Source organism: Gopherus flavomarginatus, chromosome 2 (assembly GCF_025201925.1).
Source record: "Gopherus flavomarginatus isolate rGopFla2 chromosome 2, rGopFla2.mat.asm, whole genome shotgun sequence".
NCBI classification, from domain to species: domain Eukaryota; kingdom Metazoa; phylum Chordata; order Testudines; family Testudinidae; genus Gopherus; species Gopherus flavomarginatus.
In genome coordinates, this window is record NC_066618.1 from 13,572,004 (window position 1) to 13,598,386 (window position 26,383).

General features: G+C 46.0%; 1 protein-coding gene across 2 annotated transcripts in view; it reads right to left on the reverse strand.

The window, feature by feature from the left end:
• Positions 1-13,267: 13,267 nt before the first annotated feature.
• Positions 13,268-26,383, reverse strand: part of XIRP1 (xin actin binding repeat containing 1) — a 32,270-nt gene continuing 19,154 nt past the window's right edge. For both annotated transcript variants that reach the window (XM_050941515.1, XM_050941517.1), the window contains exon 4: positions 13,268-24,886. In XM_050941515.1, the coding sequence (XP_050797472.1) occupies positions 17,171-24,886 (7,716 nt within the window). In that variant the 3' untranslated portion in view covers positions 13,268-17,170. The remainder of the gene's footprint in view (positions 24,887-26,383) is intronic.

Consider the following 26,383-nt stretch of genomic DNA (forward strand, 5'->3'; position numbering starts at 1 on the left):
CTCCCCTGTCAAGAGTTACTGGTTGTCTCTGGTCGCTGGATCCGGGCACCTAGATCTCAGAGCAGCGCAAGCTCCTTTGGGGGCAGTGGCAGGGACTCCCTGAGCGGCGCTGCCTCTCTCCCAGCTTCCCAACTTAAACTCGCTTTCTCAGACCTCCCAACAGCCCCAGGTTTTGCAGGACTAGCCCATTTTGAGCCACACAATCCCCTGTCCCGATTCACGTGGTTCCTCTCCCGTGGGGCTGGCTGGGCTTGGCTCCCTGCTCTGCCTGTTGTAACCCAGCTCCTGGTGCACTGGGTCACGGTGCTGCTCAGGTTTCATCTGACAGAGGGTCGCAGGGCCAAATGTCAGTGAGTGGCACCATGACATGCCACTCACTCAAACGTGGGCCTGTGAACCCCGCCATCGGGGGGCTAGGCCAAACTTGAGTGGTGCTGTGCACTGGGGTTGCAATGACAAGCTTAGCCAAACCTGCAGGACAGGTGTTGCAGCAGCTGGTACTGGGGGTTGAGTGCAGGGTGAGCTTGCTCTGCAACTCCCCCGGGACTCAATCCCGCAGGGGGAGCACCTAGGCTCCCCACCCATCCTGCTTTGGCCTCCTGCACAGTTAGGAGGGATGTCTTCTTTGTCAGACCGGCCCTTCCTCTGTTAATTTGCTGAGGGCTGTGCAGCCCTGGGTTATCATTGTCCAGCGGACTGCTTGTCCAGATCACCCTATTGTCTGTTTCAACCCTGACTCCAAGTATGCTGGGAGTGGGGTCTGCGGGCTTTGACAGCTATCTTCTAAAGGCTCCGTCCAGAGCTCCAGGAGCTGGCAAACTCCATAGGGGGAGGGAAGTGGGTTACACCTGAAACAAATCCATGGCTATCCAAGATGTGACATTTCTTGTTAAGTTGCACAGTGTGGCCCTGCTGAAGGTCACAGCAGCAGCAGGGGATAGAACTTCTCTCAAGAAGCACAGGACCCCTGCACTTTAGAAAAAGGAAGATCACTATTAGCAGTATATAGGGCCTATTGCACAGAACTGAGTATCTAGTAGAGGGGAGCAATGCATGCATATACAGGTACGCACTCACACAGGGAGAATCTTGTGGGACTCCCGCTGAGAAGGGGAGATGGGCCAAAGGAGAGGAACTGCCAAAGGACATGCTGCAAAAGCTGCTAGACTGACAAGGGGAAACCACGAGAGGAAGGTGCTACGAAAGCCAAGGGGAGGGTCAGAATGTGGAGGAGGTGGAGAGAGATCACCAGTGTTGAAGGCAGGAGGAAGTCAAGGATTATTGTGGGTGTTATAGAAACAACATAGTGAAAAGTGATGGGAAGTTCTGTTTCTTTGCACAGTTTGCATCTCCACTGCTGTCATTTTTATTAAGGAGAGGTAGATTCTCAAATGACAGTGCTATTCCCTTCTGGTTTCTGATTGAATTTGTTGCCCATGAAAGCTTACTAGAGTGACATCTTTGAAGCCTGAAGGCCTCTATGAATCTATTATAACTTAGAAAACAGCAATTCAGGCTTTCTCCTTGCTGTTCTGATATTGTGCTTCAGCTCCAACATGAAGAGGCCCTGTTCAAATGGTGAGAAAAGGTGGGTTAGTCCTTGTGGCCAATTCAGGTTCTCTGTGGAGACTGCTGACAAAGATCTAGCTGTGATCGTGGATTCTGTGATATGGACACTTATCCACTAGGACCTGGGCTGTGATCTCAAACTCTGATCTCCATGCCGTTCAAAAATTATCACAGGCATTCAAATTCAGCACTAATGTCACCTCCTGGCTGGATTTCTGATCTGATTTTTGTGAAGCAAACATCTTTCAGTGTCAGCTAATTAATGGTATGTGCATGTGTGTGTTTGTGCTTTTATCCATTAATCACATCTATATAAACCAGTCTTGAGTTTTAAAACCATCATTAAGTAAATCCCGGTTTGCACGGGGCTGGACATCATGCAATACTATGGAAGATCTGGTGCTTGTACACTCTCTTCCACTGTCGTCAGTGCTTGCTGGAGTGCTACTGTTGCCTCAGTATTCAAAGTATCCAGGATATCATTAAGGGGCTCAGAAACGTGGGGAGTAGATGTGGCCATTGGTTGAAAGTTGTCTCCCCAAGTATGCAGATGATCAGTAGTTGGTTGTCTAGTGTCGAGACCCAGTCCAAAAGGATCATTTGTATCCACCTGAAGCTGGGAGTCTAGATCAAACTGCTGTAACAGCTCAGAGTTCTGATTTCCATTAGTATTGTCAATATCTAAACGGTCTTCTTCCATCAGGAGAAGGGAACTGGGTTTTAATAACAGCTGACGGTCATTTCTCTGCCATGGACTTGTATTGTATAATTCTGAGGAATTTAAATTGAGGGAAGGTTGATCCTTCGCTTGCAAATTTTGCATGTCTGAATCAGTTGGGCTGTGGATATCTGTGCCACTGATGCCAGGAAAGTTTTTGCTTGTGTTTTTTAAATTACTGGCCTCTGCAGACAACAAAAGTGTACTGGACTCCAAAAGATCTCTGTCTTCTAAGGGAAGGTCAATTTCTTTGTGTGACACTCCTAACTGACTTAATGTAGAAAAGGTTCCAGTCTTGATCTTTGAATCTTGATCATCCAAACCAGCCATGTTTTCCATTTTATGTAGACATGTGTCATCATGCTTTCCTTCACTGGTCAGACTCAGTCTAGTGTCTGCTGCAACTGTCAGTCCCATAGAAAGCTGTCTGCCTTCCTTGGTTGCTAGAGATTCTTCGTGAGTGTCCCTTGATGGAATCAAAGATGAGCAATTGGCATCACCCTGTTGTGCAGTTTGCACATTTAAATCAGGTTGGTCATGAAATTCAAGAGGTGCCTCATGTAAATTTCTAGCATTACTCAAACTGTCTGCACCAGGAGTCAAAAAAAGCACATTGGACCCTAAGACTTCAGTGCTGTCTAAATGTGGAAAACTTTCACTTAGTCCATCTCCCACGTGGTACCCTGAACTCTGCGGTGAATCTTGTGGGGCTGCCTCTGCTCTTCTGATCTGAGTAACAGCATCTGATGCGTCCTCTTTCTTGTTGACCTCTTGCCTTGACTGGCTTGAGGAGTTTCCAGTCTGGGAAGGTTCCTGCTGATCTCCATTGTTTGTTTGCTCTGAAAGTTTTGGTGAAGGTTTTGTAAGATTTTCCTTTGGACTCCTTTCTTTATTTGAGGAATAGCCAAATAATGTCACCAAGGCAGACTGGGGCTTAGTGGATTTCTTTTTCCCCGCAAGCTCTTTCTTTGAGGTGCTGCCTTTATTTTCGGAAGCAAAAAGCCTAGCAAAGGGATTTTTCCCAAGGCTGGAACCTTTTGCGAGTGTATCTTTCCTGGCAGGACCATTTCTAGTCCCCGTGCCTTGGGGAGCACTAGCAGTTCCATGTGACTCATTTTCATGTTGGGGTTTCGTATTCACGTTCCCATTTCCTGCTAGGTGAGTTTCAGGTTGGTCTGCTATTTCATTAGATTTGAAAGCTTCTAGCTTTTTGCCCAGTGGCTCAGAAATGTGGAGGATGCTCTGTCCCAGAGTGTCATCTTGACCCTTTGACTTGAGTTTAGTATCTTCTGAGCTGCTGGGCTTCTCATGTGAGATCCCAGTAGTGCTGGCTGCATTCAGATGTGTGTCCATTGATCCTGAAATGTCCCTAGTAAATAATTTAACATTATCTATCAAAATATCCCCTTGTGGGCTATTTACTAGGGGATCATACATATTTTGAGATTCTATTTCTGGTAAGTAGGACCCAGTTTGATCATTTGTTCTCCCTGCCTGTCCAGCTGAAGAGATGGCTCTCCCTTCTGGCTTGCTTTTCTGAGAGATATGTCCAGGAATATGCACCACAAATTCATAACACTCTTCGCTCTCTGGCTGCATTTTTTTCACCTTCTCAATCTCTGCCCCAGGGCTTTTGAGGTCTTCTCCACATCCCTGCACATTTGCCTCATAAGTTAGTGGCATTAGCTTTCCAGAGATCTCTTGGCTGTCTGTCTTTGAATCCTCATTTACCTGCTCAGCTGTCTGGAGTAATGGCACCAAAACTCCCAGCTCTGGTGAACCAGCCACTGTGTAAGATGTCATTGCCTTACTGGGGAGGCAAGTTGTTTCATTGCCATTGACAGCATCATGTTCAGCTGGATGTATCTGAGCTTCAGGCTTATGCTGGGAAGGAATGTAGCCCCCTGCTCTGCATTCTGGTACCATGTTTGGAACGCTGTGCATCTCAGCTTCTCCTAGTATGTGAGAGGCCAGTGGGCAGCTCCCAGTATCCTTGGGATGCTGCTGGTCCTGTGTATTGGAACTCGTGGATAGAGTCAATTCAGGTATATTAACTATAATTTTGGGAACAGATTCAGCTCTCTCTATGCTAAGGTTTATGTTTCCTTCATTAAACAGGCCCTTGGTGGAGCGAGTTACACTAAGCTTCTTATCCTTCGGCAGGAGTTTTGCAGTAGAGAAAGCACCAGCCTGAACAGCTATTGTAGATGCCCAATTAGTACCTCTTAATGCTTTTGAATGGGAGATGAATGAATCACGGGCAGGAGGTTTCACAGGCACCAGTGCTAATGGTGAGATGGCAGGAACATTCTTACTTTCCAGTCTGGGTTTACTCTGCTGGAACACAGCAACTTTCTCTGATACTCTGCTCCCTTGCTTTCCTTTCGGAGCTCTCGCCACGTTTCCCTCCATGAACCCCAGCTTCTTTTTACCATATCTGAGCTCTCCTTTCCCACCCCCTGCTTTAACCCAGGAAACATCCTGCCCATCCTCCTTTAGAAAGGTGACCCTAGGTAACAGGCTCGGTTTCTTTTTCACAGCTGTTTCTGCTATTGATTTTCCATCACGTGTCTTGAGCATAACCCCATCTGCTCTGCTGCCTGCAGCGTGGTAGGTTTGTAAATTCAATGTAGTGTCTCGCCCCTCACTCTTTCCAGGTTTGTCATGGTTTCTGGCTGCCTCTGCAGAGCTTTTTTTCAAAGGTGGACAGCTAGTTCTCAGCTGGTTTCTCGAGACAAACTCACTGCTCGGCTGTCTCATTCCATCAGGAGGCCCCAAGCTTAGATGTGGATGTGAATTAAAGGATCTGGGTTGCAGTTTCTCTGTCTCCATAATTTTCTTTTCTGCCCTGTTATATCTATTCCTGGGCTCTGATCCAAGGCCTGGTGTTAGCATTGTGTGTACCTGCTGATCTTGTTGTTTGCATTCAGTCTTTTCCTCCTTGCTCCCTTCCCTGGCTTTGGCAAGCTGCTTGTAGTGGACTTTGCAGTAAAACGCCCCGTGGAGGGCAGTGTAATTATGCAAGCTGTAAAACACACATCAGGACAGCAGTTGAGTACTATGTGTGAGGGAAAGAACTATTATTAGTGCTAGCTGAAAAGTTTGCACCAAAATACTTTTATGATGGACATTTTTGGTTTTTGATTAAAATGAAAATTTTCACTAGAAGTTTCTGCTTTCTATGGAATTTTTGTTTTGTCAAAACACCAAAGACCTGCAAACCGAAATATTTCTATTTGGATATCCTGCTGCAGTGCACCATGGGAGTTGTAGTTCCATTTCCTCATGTCCCCATTCTCCTCTGTGAGTCAGGCTCTCCAAACAGACTTCATCTCCCTTGATGCACCATGACCAGGGACTCCTATGACACATACGTCTCACCTCTCCATGAGGGAAGACCACGGTGCATCATGGGAGATGTAGTCTGACCATGAAGCCCAGCTACAAAGGAGAAAGGGAGCAAGAGGCCTCCAAACAACAACTCCCATGAGATGCCACAACAGCATTTCCAAATTGAAATATTTCTCTTTTCAATTTTTCACCAAGAAGCCAAATTTTTCCATGGAAAATTCTGAGGAGAAAACATGATTTTTGTTGTTGAACTTTTTGCAGAAAAAAGCCCATTTTCCAACTAAGTCTGATTATTATCACTGTGCATGTGTTAAACACTAACAATGTCTGACGCAGGCACCACACAATGTAGAACAGAGGGTCTGAAACTGGATGGCTCTTTTGAACGGCTGTGAGATTTCCCAGGTGGCCCACAGATCCCCATCTTGAGGATACTGGAGGGGACTGCTGGGCCCACACTTTGTAAACCACTTTGAGATCCCTCAGGAGTAAATGGCACCTAGTCCCACTACTTACCTTAGCTTCCTCTTGCAGAGCTTGCAGCAGAAGCATGACTGGTGCAGAAGGACCTTGTTGGCTGCCACACACTCCATAGAAGAGACAGGCTGGAGGCATGAGGAACATACCTCCTTCATCACCGACTGAAATGACAAACCCATAGTTAAATAACACTGTGACCCCAACATCTGCAATTAAACATGCAACATCATTTTGCTGATTTGGATCCTCTTGTTGAACTTTCTTGTCATATACAAATGATAATTTTTTTCTTAAGCTCTTAAATTCTTGGTTGGTCCAAGCTATTTGCTGTCATGTATAGGATCGTTGTTTGAGGTCCAATTAGGAATGAGTGAACGAGGCTGGAAGTGACAAGAATTGCCTTGAACCTTTCCCCCACAAGCAGACAGAACCATTTAACAAGTTTGAGTGAATAAAAAGACAAATCGACACACATAGGACCTGATGCTGCAAACTCTTAGAGTAATCCTATTAAAACCAGATGGACCAGTCCCCAGTCAGGGGTGGCTCTACGCACCAGCAAAGCAAGCAGCTGCTTGGGGCAGCCCATTTGCAGGGGCAACAGCTGCAGGGATCCAGCCTGGGAGCTGAGAACCAACAGGGGGTCCTGGGAGTTGTAGTTCCTTGGTTAGCTCCCTGCCTATAGAGCCAGCCCTGGTGCAGGGAAAGAACTACATTTCCCAGCATTCCCTTGGCAGCGATCAACAGGAAAGGGAGAGGGAGGGAGTATGGTAGCTGAAACTTCATGCTGCCTCTTGCTGTGAATGGAGTGCTCACTGCTAGAGCGGGGTGACAGTGTGAATGGGGAACAAGTGTGTCTAAGGAGTAGAAGGCTTTGGCCCAGATATCCCCTTCAGAAGACATCCCCAGATTGGCTTAGGGATAGTGGTCTGACCTCACCTTGCAGCCTCCAAAGAAGAAATTGGGTGGACTAAATGGACAGTGCACCTCTCTATCTGAAGCCTAGCAAGGGAGGTATGTGGATCCCACTAGAATTTAAAATGAAAAGTAAGGGAGGGGAGACTCTGGACTTGGGCAACTTTAGATACAGTACCAGGCACTTAGGAGGATTTCTACTTCTCAGTCATGGAAACAGAAATTGACTTTTCCTTTCCAGATTTATCTAATATTCAGAAAGAGAATCTAGCACCTGCCTTCCAGATTTGAACACCTCAAAACTCAGGAGTGCTCAAGCTCAATTTGGGCAGCTGTTACTTCATTTCTCCCAAATCAAATATACTGATCCACTGTAACTTGCTGTAGAAAAGGTAGGATAAAATTGAGCAAGAAATGCTCCCCAGTGGTTTTCAGAACTGGAATTGCTATTTTCAACAGCGATTGCCTTTTTTTTTTTTAGTCTTATTTGTTTAAAAGGAAGACAGTGATATTGCATTGGCCAATTCCCCATAGAAACAAAGAGTGGAACAAAAGAATAATAAAAAGTCACTTCAACTTTTCCTCATTTATGGAGGACAGTCTTATAATATGCATCCAGATATCCTCCAATCACACAAGCTGAAAATTGTTCCACTTTACTGCAGTTCTGTAACCATATGAGAACCAATCCTGTCTGTGTTCTGTGCAAATCCAAATTCCTGCTGAATGACCCGCCCTGGGAACGAGTTACCAGTGACCCAGGGATGCGGCGGAAGGAGGGTGCAGGTGTGTGTGTGGGTGTGTGTGTGTGTGTGTGTGTAGGAGAGCCCAGGGCTGAGGCAGCAGGGGGTGCAGGTGGAGGGGGCAGAGCCCAGGGCTGGGGCAGTAGGGGGTGTGAGTGGAGGGCGCAGAGCCCAGGGCTGGGGTGGCAGGGGGGTGCGGGAGGGCCCAGGGCTGGGGTGGGGGCAGCCAAATTTTATTTTGGTTGAGGCGGCAAAAAACCTAGAGCTGGCCCTGTTCCCAGTGTAAGAAATGCTCTCATAGGTTGTGCAGTTAAAATCACACAAAGGCAGCAAATGTAAATGTTATTTCTACATTAGCTACAGTAACAAGCCCAGGGCGCACATCCATCCAGTATTTTTTATTATCGCCCATATTTTACAGTGTAAGCCCCATATTGAGGCCTGGTTCTGCAAACTCTAACTGACGTGAACTGGCCCAGTGAATCGCTTTGGAATGCATTGCACAGCCCTAGAACACCCTTCTCCACTTTGTTTCTGGGGAGCAAAGGAACAGAGACCCTAACTCAGCTACTGAAGTAGCCATGAGTAGTTTGTATGGGCAGTTGCCAGGATGGTCTGTAAAGTACCTATTTCATTGAGATCTGTTTTCACAGTGACACTATTCAGCAGAAGCTCATCTGGCCTGATGAATTCTTTCAGAGCCTTGACCGAGATTGGAAGAGGGTTGGTAGGAGCTGACCCCTGAACTCAAGGAAAGCCTAACTCTGATTCATTGCACTAGTGACTTAGTAACTAGAGCCTGGGCCAACATCCACTGGTCAAGTGAGTGAAGAATCTAATTTTTCCGAAAGGATTTCCATGTTTGCTTTGATTTGGCTCTGCTGTGTGTTTTGCTGCTGTTCTCTGATCACTTGCACCCTGTGTCTGCTGGCAGGTTTGCCAGTTTGCTGAATGTAATTCCCTAGGGAACCTGTAAGAGACTGAGGCAAGTTTACATCCTACCTTTTAGGCGGACTAGGCCTGGGGACAACAGTTTCAGTCCTGACCGAAGGCAACACCAAGGACTATTCCATTACAACATCACACCCACATGTGTCTGAAATGGGACTTGATAAGGGGCGAAACGTTGTGCTCTTTATTTTTAATTGATGCATAATCATTTTAGACCACTTTTTTACCTTAAAAATACCAGCTGTATGAAGTCATTTTGCTTTTTGCTGGATGACTGACTCCTGGGAGGACAGGTGAGCTAAAATGAGAGCGTTTTCAGCCCTGAGTCTTTCACAAGGTAAGAAAATGTTAACAAACGAGCAAAAAAAAGTATGTGCCATGTGATGAAAAATTCCAGCTCTTCTCCATTTCCCAGTCTGCAGTAATGTCATAATCCCACTAATTGCTTAGTCCGTCATAGTGAGTGGAGTTAGGCGCTCTTCCCAAAGTGAGGGGGACTAGCCTCTGCACTGCACTGCTCCATGGGCATCAGCTCAGATATAAGGGTGCAGTGGGAGCTTTGCACTCTATTGATTCTTTAAAAGTATAAGAAAAAAAGGGATGCCTGACTGGGAATATCATAATATAATATACGGAGACATACCTATCTCATAGAACTGGAAGGGACCCTGAAGGGTCATTGAGTCTAGTCCAACACCATAGCTTCACCAGCAGGACCAAGTACTGATTTTGCCCCAAATCCCTAAGTGGTCCCCCCAAGGGCTGAGCTCACAACCCTGGGTTTAGGAGGCCAATGCTCAAACCACTGAGCTATCCCTCTCCCCAGATTAGTTGATGTTTCAACCTGGTTTTCATTGCCTAGAACTAGATATTGCTAGAACAGCATTCCAAAGAGAGCAGCAGCACTTTAATGTTGCCATTGTAGACTAGCCCTTAGTGCTCTAAAATCCACACTATAAAGACTCCAGTTTTACTTTAGAAGTATTGTCAAGAAAAACAGCATCAATTAAATAGAGGGAAGATGAAAGACACTAAATAATAAGGGTACTGTGGTAAGGGTAATGTAATCATGCCATTTCTTGAACAATGGGACTGAGTGTCATCAAAGAAAAGCAAGTAGTGGAAACTGTTGATGGCTGTATGATCAAAGGAATTGCTGGACATCAGGAAAGGTGCCCATAATAGAAAGCCCTGTTCTAAGGCTTGGTCTACTCTTAAAATTTAGGTTGACATAGCTGAGGTGCTCATGGATGTGAAAAATGTACACCCTTGAGCACTTTAGCTATGTTAACCTAACCCCTAGCGTAGATGCAGATAGGTCAATGGAAGAATGCTTCTGTCAACCTAGCTATCATTGCTCGGCAAGTTGGAGTTCCTACGGTGATGGAAAAGCCCTTGATGTTGGTGTTGTTTGTGTCTACACTACGGGGTTACAGCGACATAGCTACAGTGCTATAGCTAGTCTGTTGTGCGTGTAGTGTAGATATGGCCTAAGAACTGGCCTATGGTCAACATTGACGGATTAGATACCAGATACTGTCCTCAGTCAACACAGTAGCTTACACTTATCATGAAAAATGAACACAGAAAACAAATGTCAACTTTTGACAATAATTCATCCAATCTACATGAGCCAAGGGATCTCACCTATCAGTGTCACTCCTCAAAGTGCTGTATCTTTGGCCTGGTCCCACTACGCTGTTAAACCGATTTTAACAGCGTTAAATCGATTTAATGCTGCACCCGTCCACACTACACTGCTCTTTATATTGATTTAAAGGGCTCTTTAAATTGATTTCTGTACTCCTACAAAACGAGAGGCGTAATGCTAAAATCGATATTACTATATCGATTTAGGGTTAGTGTGGACGCAAATCGACATTATTGGCCTCATTCTTTTACAGTAGCTACCCATAGTGCACCGCTCCAGAAATCGACGCTAGCCTCGGACCACGGACGCACACCACCGAATTAATGTGCCTAGTGTGGACGCGCACAATGGACTTTATAATATCTGTTTTATAAAATCGGTTTAAGCTAATTCGAATTTATCTTGTAGTGTAGACGTACCCTTTGTGGAAAAAGGAGTCGGAAGGAAATGTCAGAAGTTGACATGTATCCTAACTTTGTATTTCCTGGTTTTCAGAGGTTTAAGTTTAGCCACTTTCCACATTCTGAAACGGCACGAGGCAGTCCTGGGTAGCCTTTATTCTCTGCTATCAAAGCGTTTGGGCAGTTAATTCAAGTCTACAGCCTGCTGTTAGTATTCTCTGTCACCAGGTGCTCTGAGCAGGAGAGCAGTTGCACAAAGCTTTTATGGTCTTCGGCATTACAGGTGCTTTGGCCTTTTGGCTAAGATCAAGCATGATATAACTTTACTATTTGATACCTCCTGTATTGGGGGATTAGATCCATTCTTTGTAGGGCACAGAGTCAATGAGTAGTAAGTTGTTTCCATTTCCAGCTACTATGATTCTGTGATTATCAATCTGGTATTTCTACGAGTTACTGGCCTCCCCAGTGCCCCGAGTATGAAGGTGTGAGAAACAGAACCGTTGCTTAGGCCCTCCCAATCCTGAATGCCAGTGGACTTGATTGCAGTGTGAAAGGCTCCTCATGTCCAACTCTTTCCCTGGGGCTGAAGCAAATATATTTAGTTGGGCTACAGGTGAAGGTCTGTGGGTTGACTAATGGAATTGGGAAGTAATTTTAATAATCATTTGGGAGGCACGCAGAATGTTTCTTTAGTTGAGCTAGTCTGGAGGCTTCTGATTTGGGGCTGTGTCCGTTCTTAGTGATATGAGAAAGTTGCCTGGCTTCTCTTAGGGCTGAGTAAAGAAGAGCAAAGTAGAAAGACCTGAATCTAGGGGCAGAGCATGAATCAAAGCCACTTTCCTTTCCCAAGCCTATTTCACAGATGACAAAACTCCAGCCAACTCAGGGTTGAGGTGGTGATGCAACTTGGTAACAGTTGGGAGGTTCAAATTTCAGGCAGAGACTCCACCTCTACTATACTCTATTGTTTCCTAATGTGACAGGAGTATCCTATCAATGATTGATGGGACATGCACTCTACACTCTGCTTCAGCCTTTGCAGGCCTAACTAGCTGAGTAAAGGGTGGCCCTTCAACCTGTCCCTCTCTCCTTTTGTTATTTCATTGCTGTGATATTATTTAAAGGGACACAGTCATGACTGGAAGTTTTGGGTCTGCATAGTAAGTGTGATACATACCCTCCTCTGCCCCAGGCAATCCACCCATCAGATTTCATAGAATCATAGACACGGAGGGCTGGAACCTTGGGAGGTCATCTAGTCCAGTCCCCTGTGCTGAGGCATAACTAAATAAACCTAGTCCAGATGTGACAGGTGTTTGTCCAACCTAGTCTTAAAAACCTTCAGTGATGGGGGTTCCACACCCTCCTTTTGGAAACTCATTCCATATATTAACTACCCTTACAGTTAGAAATTTTTTCCTATAATAGCCAACCTAAATCTCCCTTGCAGCAGATTAAGCCTTGTCCTACTTTCAGTGGAGCACAACTGATTACCATCTCTTTATAACAGCCCTTAACATACCTGAAGACTATTATCAGATTCCCCTCTCAGTCTTCTTTCTCAAGACTAAACATGTCGAGTTTTCTTTAACCTTTCCTCATAGGTCAGGTTTTCTAAACTTTTCATCATTTTTGTTGCTGTCTTCTGCACTGTCTTCTATCAGACCACATCTTTCTTAAACGTGTTATGCCCAAAACTGGATACAATTCTCCAGCTGAGGCCTCCTCACCTGTGGAGAGTGGGACAATTACCTCCCGTGTCTTACATGTGACACTCCTGTTACTACATCCCAGAATGTTATTAGTCTTTTCTGTAATTGTATCACATTGTTGGCTCATGTTCAATTTGAGATCCACTATAACCCCCAGATCCTTTTCACAGCACTACTGCCTAGATGGTTTTGTATTTGTGCATTTGATTTTTCTTTTCTAAGTGCAGTAATCTACACTTGCGTTTTTTGAATTTCATCTTGCAAATATACAATGTTTACAATGATTGCTGTTCTCTGCAGACAGACGCAGCAGGGAAAATATTCGGAACAATATAATGCACTATATCCAAAGACCCCCGAAAGCAGTATGCAAACTTGCTTGGAATTTGAGAGGAAAAACCCTCTATTGGTTTGTTATTGCAGGGTCTCAAATGGTGGTGAAGCAGTGAGAATGTGTTGATTTTTCAACATGTATTTGTGTTGCAGGTATTTGCATTTGTTTTTCTTTGGCTCTTTTCATGCTTCAAGAGGCCACATACAGAGCTGAAATAATGCAACATCTATCTTTTCATGATATTTCAATTCCTGGTTAATGAAAATAGCTTAAAAGGAAGCCCTCTCAAATTACTTCAGCCTTATAAATGGCTCACTGAGGCACTGGAAAAGCCCATAAAAAACAGCAACGCAAATAATAAAATGATTATTTATTAAGTGCTGGCAGTGCAAGATATTTGGGGTTGAGTTTCTGTGGAACCAGAATACACAGCCCATGCAAGCAATATGCAGTTTGCTAAAGCAGCGTTGCAGCTGTCTTTAAAATTAAATAAAATAAACCAGATACATGGGGAACTTGAAACTAATTAATATTGTGTCAAGGAGGAATAAGAAAAGCAGTGCGGAAACATTTTCTACAGCAACTCTAAAAAATCAAAATAAACCCGGTTAGTCCTGTTTACAGAATTGATCCTGAACAAAACAATGCTGGAGGAGCTAAAATGCTTGAATATCTTTTTATTCTCCAAGACCAGGTGCACTCAGTCTTGCATGGACCTACGTGGTTTTGCCCATTGCTTTATTGTTTTGTGCAGCTCTGTTCTTCTGAGTTCTGGTCAGAACTGAAAAGTAATTGGAGATATACCTGTCTCCTAGAACTGGAAGGGACCTTGAAAGGTCATTGAGTCCAGCACCTTGCCTTCACAAGCAGGACCAATTTTTGCCCCACATCCCTAAGTAGCCCCCTCAAGGATTGAGCTTACAACCCTGGGTTTAGCAGGCCAATGCTCAAACCACTGAGCTATCCCTCCTTTTGCCTCCTGTCTTTCTGACTTTGTCTCCTGGATGTCTCATCATCAACTTCAATTTAACATGGCCCAAAGTCAAATCCCTTATCTTCCCACTTTTAAAAATCACTCTTGGGTGTGTGTGCATTCTTTCTAAGGGCTGGAGCTGTTCCTTATACTTGTTTTTCCATTTCAAGGGGTCCTCCTATGCTCCAAGAAAGGCTCATCAAGGCTCCGGCTGGAGCTTATCAGGGCTACTACATATGTCATCTGGAAGAGTCACCCTAGTGTTATATGTGAGGTGCTCCCTCCTTCCAGAGCTTAGCTCTCTCAGACCCTGTTCCCCAAGGAGTGAGGAGTGAACTCAGATCCCCACCACATGACAATATCGGCTCACTGGATGAGCCCCTGTGTTCCTTCTTAATGTATCTTCCATGAGTTTCCATTCTGCATCTGATCGTTTGGTCCACCCAATGAGACATCCTACCTCCTGCAGGGACCAATGCCATATGTTTCAAAGGAATAAACCAGCCATAACATAGCTGACTGATGCATGCAGCACCATATATGGGAGATAAGGTTTCTTCCTGGCTTCCCCACAGTTGATCAGCTTATGTCCTGAAGTATGAAGTCTGATTATCTTTCTCCTTATCTCAGTTCACCGAGTGCTGGGCAAGCATAGAAAGACTCTGACCTTTTAATCTAGCCACTTTAACTTCCTTGGGTATCTCGAGGCAACGGGTTCTATGCATTAACTACATGTGGCAGGAATAGATATTTTCTTTCATTTTTTTTTCTTGTTAATCATCAGTGTAAGTGTCAAAACCCCTTCTATCTCAATGGGGAATTGGTAGAAAGAATAATAATAATAATTCCCAGCTGTTATACTGTGCTTTTCATGAGTAGATCTCAAAGTGCTTTACAAAATAAATCAGTGTCATTAGTCCCATCTTACAGAAGGGGAAACAGAGGCACCAAGCAGCCAAGTGACTTGCCCAAGGTCACCCAACATACCCACTGACATTTCTGGGAAGAGAATCCATAGGGCCTTAACCACTAGGCCGCACTGCTGGGTTAGTTTTTTAATAGATCCTCCATGATCTCACACAGCTTGAGAAAAATCCCGAGTAACTCTTTTCATTTCCAGAGGAAGGGCTAGATTGTGACTTTAGGCAGATCCTGAGCAGAAGGCATCAGCTGCACTGCCCCACATGTAGCCCTGAGGGGCACAGACACCTTGCTGAGTCACAACACCTTTGCTTCCTCCTTGCTCTGGGGGAGAGGGAGTAATTTGCTGCTGGCCTGTACTAACAGTGAACTGCTACACCTTGGGTGTTGGCCAACAAGTAATGGGGCTGGAGCCTGCTCCAGAGAAGGCCTGTTAACTCAAGGTTTGAGCAGCCTGCGCAGAGGGTTCTTAAGCAGGTGTTGTCCCTAATCCAGCTGCAATCCACACACAAACCCCTCTTGCCCGAGTTTGGTGGTGCTTTACATAGGGTGACCAGATAGCAACTGTGAAAAATCAGGATGGAGGTGGCGGGTAATAGAAGCCTATATAAGAAAAAGACCCAAAAATTGGGACTGTCCCTATAAAACAGGGACATCTGGTTAACCTAGATTTACACCTGGGCTAGCTGGCTCATCTGGTGTATAGGCTAAAACCCAAGTGTTGCTTACTCAGGCAGGTAACCCACATACTTTGCAGTGAGGACACAGTCTAAACCACTCCAGTGCTGATAGTCCTCCAATGCCTTCCCACAACTGTGCCCAGAAAAACAGACAAGTTCTCTCGTAAGTCATTTGAAAAGAATCACACAGCAGTTCATTTCACTGTAGCTCTGAAAGCCATGGGCTATGCCCCCAGAAATCCTAGTGAGGCATGTGAGTGAGCGCAGCACCAAGTAAGGACACACTAACAGGGATGTGGCTTTGTAGTATGACTGCTCACACCAGGCTTGGCTCAGAGCTGGACACCGATGACGCAAATTAACTCGGCAGCGCAGAGGTGTTCTTGCTGTCTTGTATGACCAAATCATAAGGTAGCCCAATGTAACTCCAATCAACTTATCAAACATTAGACATGTTCTTTGCTCATGTTTTTATAGCTGGTCAAAGTATGCAGATTTTTTCTTTTAATTCTGAATTTTCAAAAGAATATGGTTGTAAAAGAGCAAAAATGTGGAAAAATGATAAAATTCTTTTTTTTGGTTGGATTTTTGTTGTTGGTGATACATTTGTGTTGACAATTCATTTTTTTTCTACCAGTTCTAGCTCTGTTTTCTTTTTAGCTTTCATTGATAAAGCTTGGTGGTGACAATGAAAGATGCAACTATTTCATCAGCAGAGGCATTCTAAATACTTTGAATTGAATCAAACATGTGGCAAAAGAAAATAACCAGACCAGAGTATTTTCAGACGTAATGTTTACCTTCAAAATGCAGAAATAAAAAAAAGGGGGGGGGCACAAAATATCTAATATCTTGAGTTGAGAATGTACAAAACAAGTTAATAATAAAAAGAAAATTTCTTTACAAAGTTTCAAAATGGATTTAAAAATTAAACATAAGAATGCATGGACACTAAAATAAAAGATTTTGTATATAATGAATTATAAATTACAGGTCTAAAAAAGAAAGAAAGGGAAGCAATAACCATCTAATTCTTTAGCTGAACTTGATACAGTCTTAACTAGAGTATCTTTCTTCATGTCCACCTGAGGGGGAATGACACTGACAAACATTCTGGAAATCCTGATTTATACAGTTTTAGGTAGTACTGAATACTTGCTATTGTACTGGTTTCTGCTAAGTATCTCTCCTCCCACCCCCGCGAAAGCAATTTGAAGATGTTCTTTCTTTTACTAGCTGAGCAAAAACTATTCCAACACATCCATGAGTGTGTGTGTGTGAGAAAGAGAGAGAGAGAGAGAGAGATGACATATGCTTGTTGGGAGATCTGCACTGATATCGGAAAGAGATGGACAAGGTAGGATAAATGAGTCTGTTTCCAAAATACCCAGACAGGCTAGTTCTTTTGGCTGGCTCTAGTTGTCCTTTTTTCCTGCCTGTGTTCAGAGATGTCCTGGACACACCCGCAAACACTATTCAGAGGTGAAGAAACCACACCGAAACACCCATTTGTTTATTTTCTTTCTTGTGCTGCTATCGAAGACTCAGATCTTCAGATGTGGTGTAACTCCAAGTCTGTCGGGTTAGTGAGGTGAAGGATGTTGTTTACCACAAGTGCTGGCCCTGAATTGTATTTGTACGCCAAACACTAGGAGAATATCCTAAAAGAATCACAAGGCTTGGTGGAGTTCCTGTATGTCACATGGTTATTAAATCAGTGAATTCATTGTTTCTTTACCTGGTTATCATCTCCCACATTCAAAGCCTTCTATTTCTTTGGCTTGGAGTTGCCAAAAGTGACAAAGACCACACCTGTTTCCTGGAAGCTGCCATTGGAGTGGAAATCTTCACCAGGGCTGTTTAGGTATCTCCGAAGGAGGGGTGAGGCGGTTATCTCATACCGGGGAGGAGAGACCACATTGCACGTAGAGGAGGTTTGGGTCTCTGCTTGCTTGGTGACAGTGGTGGATGAAGTGATGATCTTGTTTCCGAACTCATCCACCTCCTCGTACTGCTCAGTCACAGTTCTGGTGGCTCCATAAAGCTTGGATCCATCTGGACCTGTCTGTAGTTCTAATATGCTTTTCTGCCTCCTTGGATTCTGTGGGCTAGAGATGTTCAGGGGAGCTTTGTAGTCAGAAAAGCCTCCTTTGATTGCACCATGGCAGCTGCCTTTGGATGAGGCCGGTGCACACATCTCCTTGTCACTGTTGCCACTGAGATGAGGCTCATTGCTGACATGGTGTTGCCTAATTGAGTTTGATCCTATCTTCATCTGGATGGGCTCGTGTTCATTCTCCAAGAGAGCTGGATTGCATCCACCGGACCCCACCGATTTGTGAGTTAACGAGTTAAAGATGTCCTGAGTGAATGTGTCCCTTTTTCCTGGCATGTTGGGATAATCTGGTAAGGGGGTATCCCAGGGAGAATATGCCATCCTGGGTGACTCTGCAGGCTTTCTGGCAGCAGACTCAATGGAGATATAGGAAGGAGATGATGGAGAATTTACGCGCTGCTGAATGATGCAGGGGACCTCTAACTCTCCTTTGGACATCTCCGTCTTTTCTGGCCCATTTGCACTTCCCACAGATGCTGCATTCAGCGTCCCTTGTGCTGCTTTTTCTTGCTTGGCTTTGCTGGACACGATGCTGATCTTGCGGATATTGTTGCTGGTTGTGGGGCTCTGGGCATTCCCCAGTGACTCCTTAAAGAGCCCAGAGAGCCCAGCTATGTCTGATTCTGACTTTAGATTAGAAACGGAATAGAGAGCTTTCCTAATGGCCTCCTCAATGTCCAGCAACCTAGCTAGTGTCTGCTCCTTCAGGTGGATGATCTCAGCACTTGCCCTCTCCAGGTCTTCAAAAGCCAGCTCCACAGAGGAGACGCTGTCAGAGTCTTCCTTCGCCGTTTGCTCGGCCTTTTCGACCTTGTGCTGCTGCGTCACTTGGTGAGGCTTCTGATGCACCACCCATTCTGGGACATTCTCAAAGAAGCTCTTTAGGGCTTTCACATCCACCTTAAATGTCTCCTCCTCAAACTCTTTCACTCGGGTCAGGATCTCTTGCAGCTCCTCCTGCTTCCGCAGGTTCTCAAAGATCTCCATAGCCTCCTTGACGCTGCCCTTCATGATCTCCTCCTTGTGGAAAGACAGTCTCTTGCGACGTTCATCGTCCGTTTCTCTGCAGGCCTTTTCTCGCATGACCACCACTGGCTTCTGTGCAAGCTGCTCCCTCTTCATTTCAAGATGTCCCCCTTGTCTGCTGTTCACCTGCTGCTGCTCCTTAAAAAGGTCCCTGGAATGCTGATGGGAAGATGCTGAAGGCTCTTCTTGTCTTCTCTGATTTGTTTTCTGGGTGGTGCTCTGATTATCCCATGGCCCATTGGTACTAGACATGCTTGCACTTTCTGTCTTAGGTGAGGCATTTAGTGCTGGGGCAGATCGTTTTCTCAGAAGGGTAGCTTGATTCTTAGGAGAGGTACTTGGCTTATTCTCACTCTCAGGGTTAGTAAGACCTGTCTGATATCCATCCAGCCATTCTTGTTTTGACGTTAATGTGCAGCTGTTCTCTTGGCCAGATGAAAGTCTGTGTCCCTGAATTTCCTCAGCTGGATAGTAGTTCCTTGGAGCTGCTGCCTTCTCTTTGGTCATCACTTGTTCTGTTTCAGAGCCAGTCACTCTATTTTTAAGTGGCTTTGATGGCTTAGAGTCTACTGACTCTTGCCTGCCCTGTTCTTCCTTGATTGCCTTGTACCTTTCCTCTGCTATCTGAAGAGGTGTTTTGATAATGTCTTTTGGTGCTTTCTTCTCAGAGTTCTTTACTGTAACAGCATTGGCCACTGGTGATTGAGGGGTACAGCACTTTGAGTGACAGTCCCCACATCCCACCTGTGCTGAGGCATCAGCACAACACGAGTCCTTTGCCTGATTCATGGATGGGGTTTTTGCTCTGCTTAGCTCGCTCAGGCCTGGAGGTTTAGGAGGCAGTGGGGGTGGGACTAGCTTTGTCAACCTCCCTTTACTGTTGCTAGCAGGGTGTGAAGGTGCCTCCTGCAGGAAGCGCTCAGGTTTTGGAGGTGGAATGGGTTTCCTCCTTGGAGGGGCAGTAATTTCCGGTTTGAGGAGAATCGCTGGTTTCTCTGAAGGCCTCTGATCATTGGCTTTGGTGGATGTGGGATTTAGGGTCTTAGGGAGAGCGTTGTGCATGGGTGCAGAACATCCCAGGGCTTCATCTTTTTTGCTCGGTTGAGAAGGGGCAGCTTCTCTTGCTTGTGTCGTGGGTGGACAACACTTAGTTTTCATCACAGCAACTGGGGGAGGAGGAGGAAAGTCATTATCAGACTGGGACCCTGAAGCCACTACAGCTGTCTGGCTACTAATTGATTGAGTCTCATTTTCCTTTTTACATATGGAATATGACTGCCCTGCATTTCTGTATATCATAGCGGCTTTAAAATCCCCTTTGGAGACATTAACGTTAGACTTCTCCAGCGACTGAAGAGTGGCCTTTAAGTTACCTCGAACAACATCCTCCTTCTCTACTTGTCTCTGTTCTGTTGCAGCACTTTGCAGTGCCCTGATAGCTGTCTTTACATCCCCTCTGAGCATAACATCTTGCTCTCTTTCTTCTTGCACTGATTGCTCTTTGTACTCAGACTCAGTAAAAGGATTTACATAGGGTTTCACTGGCTTGGCAGTATACAGATCATCCTTAACGCTAATATCTGCACTAGGTACAACTTGGCTTTTCTGGCACAAATGCTGCACTCCCTGTACTTCCTCGGAAGGACTGACCTTTTTGTGAGACATCATGCTCTTCTGAGGCACACTTGCGTGGAACTTGGATGACTCCTGGCCTCTAACGGTGGCGCTGGCTTGATGCTGCTTGCCAGGTGCACATTCCTGTTGGCGAACTGTTGATTGCAGGCTCACTGGCCCCGAAATGCTGGATGCCTGCTGCTTAGAGGCTAGATGGATTTCCTCCGTGCTCTTGTGGCGCTTGCTCTGGACTTGGTGCTGAATGCTTTTCGCCTCAGCTGTGGCCAGCCTCAGACTCTGCATTGCGGCTTGAAGATCACTTCCAAGAGCCTGCTCCTCCAGTTTTTTTGTCGTCTGGCTGGTTTCCCCTGCCACGGAACACTGGCTTCTGGCCATGTCATCTTTCTGAGCTGCCACTTTGGTGGAGGCTGCTCCCTGTGGTGCAATCTTTACTTCCTTCACATCTCTCGAGACTCTCTCCTCTCTCTCCACCTTCCTGCTCCCATTCTTAGCCTTTTGCAGTGACTGTGGGGTCGCCTGAATATCCCCACACACAATATCTTCCTTTCCCATCCCTGTGGGCAGGCTCAGGGTTTGTCCACCTGCATGCACTGCCTCTCTTTCTAACTTGTTCTCTTTGCTAACAGCTTCACACATGAGCACTCTTTTAGCCCCCTTAATACCCCCTTGTCCCACATCTGCAGTCACTTTTTCTGCTGGCTCTTCCTGTTGCAAGGCATGCATATTAGCCCCTTGCACATCCTGCTGGATGAATTCAGCTGGCTGCTGTTCTGCTTGAGAGGAGACGAGGGACTCTATCTCGGACTCCCGCTGCAGGTTCTTTAAATAGTCCAGGTCTCCCTTCTCGATGCAGCTGGTGTACAACTGGACATTCCCCTTCTCGTTGTCCTCCCGTTTGACGGTTGCCATCATCCTCTGCTCTTGTGAGGAAGCCAGCAGGTTCCCTATAGTTGACTTCACATCCCCCTTGACAACTTCCTGCTGGACGGAGTGGTGCAGGAGGGAGTAGATAGTCATCTTCACTGACCCCACCTCTGTCTCTTGCATGACCATTCCCTTTTTGATGGAGGCATCTTGGCTAAGGAGACTTTGGAGAGCCTTAGCAACATCATCCCTCAACTCCTCTTTGCTTTTATCGGCTTCGCTTGGGTCCAGTAGCTGCAGCGGGCTGACCTTGATCTTGCCCTCCTCGTCCTCCTCTACCAGCATCCCCTTGGGCTCCACATTGGTCCTGTGCAGTAGTTGCAGCATGATCCTTTGCAAATTGCCTCCCACAATCTCTTCCTTTTGGATCTCTGGAGTACTTTGCCTGCTGAACTGGTACTTCACCATCCTCACGCTTCCTACGTCATTGGCTTCGATGAGGATCCCGTCATGCTGGATGGCTTGGCAGGCACAGAGGCCTTCCAAAGTCTCCCTCACTGTCCTCTCTTTCACCTCAGTTTCAGTTCTGTGTTTAGAAGAGCTGAGTTTATCCAGAGGGGTGGTTTCAAACAGCCACGTTGTGCTCTTCACATCAGCACAAGGGACCACCTCTGGGGCATTGGTGCTGGCAGATCCCTCGGGGTCTTTGAGACTGTCCATGGGCTGAGTTTCAAACAGCCAGGTGCAGCGCTTCACATCCCCTTTCTGGCTGTCTTCTCTCTGCACAGTGGTCATGCTAGAGCTTCCTTCAGACTCTCCCTTCAGGGAATCGATAGGCTGGTTCTCAAAAAGCCAGGTGGATGTCCTCACGTCGCCCTGCTGGACATCGCTGACACTGACCATCCTCACATATTTCTTCTGGCTCACCTGCTGAGACTCGAAAAGCTTCTTGTTGGACTGGACATCTCCTTTCTGTACATCATCCACTGTCCTTGCCACAGACCTCTTCCCCCCAGAGAAGGAATCAAGAGGCTCTGTCTCAAACCTCCATCGGGCAGACTGGACATCCCCTTTCTTGATGTCCTCTTGGGTGACAGCCCTGATGATAAACACTTCCTCCTCCTTCTTGATTTGATCCAGAGGTTTGGTTTCGAAGAGCCACCGGGCACCTTTCAAGTCACCTTTCATTATTTCTTCCTTCTTCACTGAGGTGACCTCATGGTATTCCCCCTCCTTGTCCTGGATGGCATATAGGGGCAGGCTCTCAAAGAGCATGGTGCAGGACTTGATGCTGGCTTTGCTCATTGTCTCCTCCTGAATCCTCTTGATCTCTGTCTCATCTACCTTGTCATGAATCTGGTCTAGGGAGTAGGTCTCAAAAATGAACCTCTTGCCTCCGATGTCCCCGCCCTCGATATCCTTCTCGGGGGGGATTTCTTGGATGCCCTCAGTGTTGTTCTTTATAGTATCCATGGGGAAGTTCTCAAAGAGCCAGGTGAACTTGTGCACTGATCCAGCTTCAATGTTCCCATCTGCAGGGACTCCATTCTCCTTCATGGCTGCAGCCAATTTACCCGGTACATCCAAGGGCTTGGTTTCAAAGAACTCCTTCACCCGAGACACTTCCCCGGACTGTATCTCCACGTGGCTGGAATACCTGACCATTTTCTTTGAGTCAGTCTCACTGGAGGCATTGGTGACCAGTGGTTCAGTCTCAAACAGATGTCTGACAGTTTTGACGTTGACTCCTTGTAAGTCATCTTGGCAGTATGCTTTGCTGACCTGCAAATACTGCTCCTCCTGGCCTTTCAGTGAGTCCAGGGGCTGGGTCTCAAACATCCACGTGTACGACTTAACGTCAGCCTGTGGTACAGAGCTTTCCCCTTCCTGCTTTTTCTCCACTTTCTCATACAGGGTGTCAATGGGCTGTGTCTCAAACAGCCACTTGCAGGTCTTCACATCACCCCGCTGCGTAACCTCTCTTTTCACTGAGGAGTGCTTTTCTGTTTGGTTGGCTTGGTGATGGATGACATCAATGGGCTGGGTTTCAAAGAGCCATTTCGCTGTTCTGACATGGCCAGCTATCACTTCCTGCTTTGTGATCCCTCTGATTATATCCACCTTCTCGGTGCTATCATCAAACTGGTCCAAAGGTTTGGTTTCAAACATCCATTTGTAGTTCTTGACATCGCCGCTCATGACCTGCTCTCTGCTTACAGAGGTGACTTTGTGGAAGTTTCCAAAGCTGTCTTTGATGGCGTACAAAGGTGTTGTCTCAAACAGGAATTGGTTGGCTTTGACGTTCCCAGCTGGTATCTCCTCTTCTTGTTTGGTGATAGGCTCAGCATCAGACTGCTTAATGCTGTCTAATGGGAGAGTCTCAAACAGGTTCTTGAAAGATTTTACATCTCCCTTCATCACCTCTTGTACATTAGAGGCTGAGGGGTGGTCTTCAGAGGATGCCTTGGAGATGCTGCCAAGGGGACAGGTCTCAAAGACATGCTTTCTTTGCTTCACATCCCCCCTCTCCTCTTCCAAAAGCCCCACTCTCTTTAAATGGCCTACTTCAAAATTATCTTTCAGGGTTTCCATTGGTTGGGTTTCAAACAGCCAGAGTGTAGATTTCACGTCACCACCGATGACTTCTTCCTTGGCTGGGCCGCTGTCTGAGACTTCTCCTTTCAGAGAGTCAAGAGGCTGGGTCTCAAAAAGTAGACGCTGCTTACTGACATCTGCCCCTTCAACGAAATCCATGGAAGCCTTGAAATCATTTTCTTCCACTGTCAATTCTTTGATTGCATCAAGTGGCTGAGTTTCAAACATCCACCTTGCTCCACTGACATCCCTCCTTCCTGCCTCTTCTAAAGAAATCCCCCGGATAATTTTCACTTTGGAGGTGTCCTTGTTGATGGTATCCAGTGGCTGAGTCTCAAACAGCCAGCGAGCTGTCCTGACCGCATTGCTCTGTATTTCTTCTCTGCAGACGGATTTAATCTCGTGGATGTTGCCGGTTTTGTCTCTGATGGCACAGAGTGGCTCGGTCTGGAACAGCTTGATGGTTTTCTTGACATCGCCCTTTAGCTCCTGGATTTCTGATTTGAGCTGCAGGATACTCTGCTCCTCCACTGAGCTGTAGTGGCCCAGCGCTTCCAGGGAGTGGGTTTCAAAGAGTTGCTTGGCACCTTTCACGTCCCCTCTTGGAACAGGCTCCTTGAGAACTGCCTCCTGCACATCTGTTTCATCTGAGTACATTTTGTTTAATGAGTCCAGCGGCTGGGTTTCAAACAGCCACCGGGCTGTACGCACGTCTCCTTTGGTGTGGACTGTCGTGGGCACTTTGGTCAATGCAGACAGCTTGTCTCCATTTAACGACTGGCTTTCGAACCTCCTGGAGGTGCTTTTCACATCCCCGCTTGGGATGGTTTCCTCCTCTGCCAACTTCTTGGTGGCTTGATGCTCCCCGATAGAGTCTAGCGTCCAGTTTTCAAAGATCCAGCGCATGGACTGAACCTCCCCCGGGAGCACTGCATCCAGATTCACGGAGGCCTGGGCACTGGGATCTTCTGTGTTGAGCATTTCCGCCAGATCCTCAGTCACAGCTTCCTCCAGGTTCTTCCTCAGCTCAGGATGCATGTGCCTGTACAGCCTCTTTAGCTCATTCACCTGGCGCTGCTGGTAGAACTTTGAGAAGGATTCCTTAGGGGGAGGCAGTGGGTTTGAATCCTGGCTCCCAGCCAGGGAAGTAGAGGCCTGGAAGGAGTCCTGCAGGGGAGGGGGCGGTAAGTCCTCTTCCATTTTCTTGCCATTCACTTTAGATGACGTCTGGTTCTGAAGCTCTGCCATCTTTGGGGAAACAGGTTTAAATGTCAGCATTATCTCTCCTCACTAGTCTGGTGCTCGTTAGTAGTGAGAACAGCAAACAAGTGAGGAAAACCCATGCACCTACTGAATATGAATTCCATACCTTGGATTCAGCAGCACACAGCACCCAAAAGTATCACGCCACAGCAAACTCTCTCCAGGTTTGGGGTTAAGGTGTTAAATCTCTTTCCACAGCCAGGCAGTTTAAATCAATCCACACATTTCTAGCAGTTATAGTCTCAAGTCAGCTAGAGAATAATGGAGAGACCAGATCTGGATAGTGTTAGCAAGAGAGGATGAGCCTCAGAATAATATTAACGGGGGCACGTCTGAATAGCAGGGAGCTAATGCCCTGCTTAGATCTCTCCCAGGTGTGCAGTACTGCAGTGGGCCTGGGGAATCAAGACCCAGTTAGGGAGTCAGAAGGAAGCCAGTGGAACTACAGCTCCCTGGTAATCAGATGGGAGAAGAGCCAGTGAGGAGGCAGAACTCAGTGACTATGATGATGAGTGAAGACCATCTGTATATTTGGGTGGATGGAACACTGCATGAAGTAGTTAGAAAGATGGGTCTTAATCAGAGCTAGTATTTCTGTATCTATGCCAAAGCCTTTTGTTACAACCTGTGCAACCTACACCCCTAGAATGAAGAAAAACTTGACTGGATTAATGATTTCCTCTGTTGTGGCTCGACCGTGTGTCCCATAGCTCCAGGTGAAACAATGATAGTTAATATGCTTGGAAAACATAATGCTGATTGGAGACCAAAGATAAGTGACATTGAACTTGGAATGTCATAGGTATTGGGCCAAAATGAGAGTTGGTGTAAGTGAGAGCCCCTCATGCCTATTTGTGATCTGTAAGGGAGAGTAACTTACACATCATGGAGCCAGAAGAAAATGTGCAAAGGTACAATAAAGTAATGTGTGGGCCACTTTAACTTCCTCCTCGTTGCTTTTCCTTAGGAGGGCCTCTCTTTTGGCTCCTCAGCATGCGAGTTAAACCAGTTAAGAGGCAATTAGACTTGGTGGGCCAACTTTAGAGATGATACATAAGGAGGGGACTAAGTAGGGAAACATCTAAGCAGATATAACATACATACTTTGAGGTGCCAGGAGAAAGTGTACGTTATGCCAGTAGATTCCCTCCAGACCTATTGGGCCAAATTCTGCTCTCGGTTACATGGAAACATTGATATTGAAGTGAATGGGAGTTGCATCTATGTGACATTAGAATTTTGCCTGCTTATATGCTGACTTTGCTCCCTAGTATTTTAGCTTGTGAAGTTTGATTGTGGTATGGCATAATGCTATGTTGAACGCATAGCATCTATACTATAGGAAATTTACTATATATACTATAATCTAAAGGAGATTTTACCAATGGGAGATTGCTGAAGCTACTAATCATTTCCTAGGAGAGACCATAATTCTAGTGTTCATCTTTCAACACAAGCAGAAACCTTTGCGTGCCATTAAAC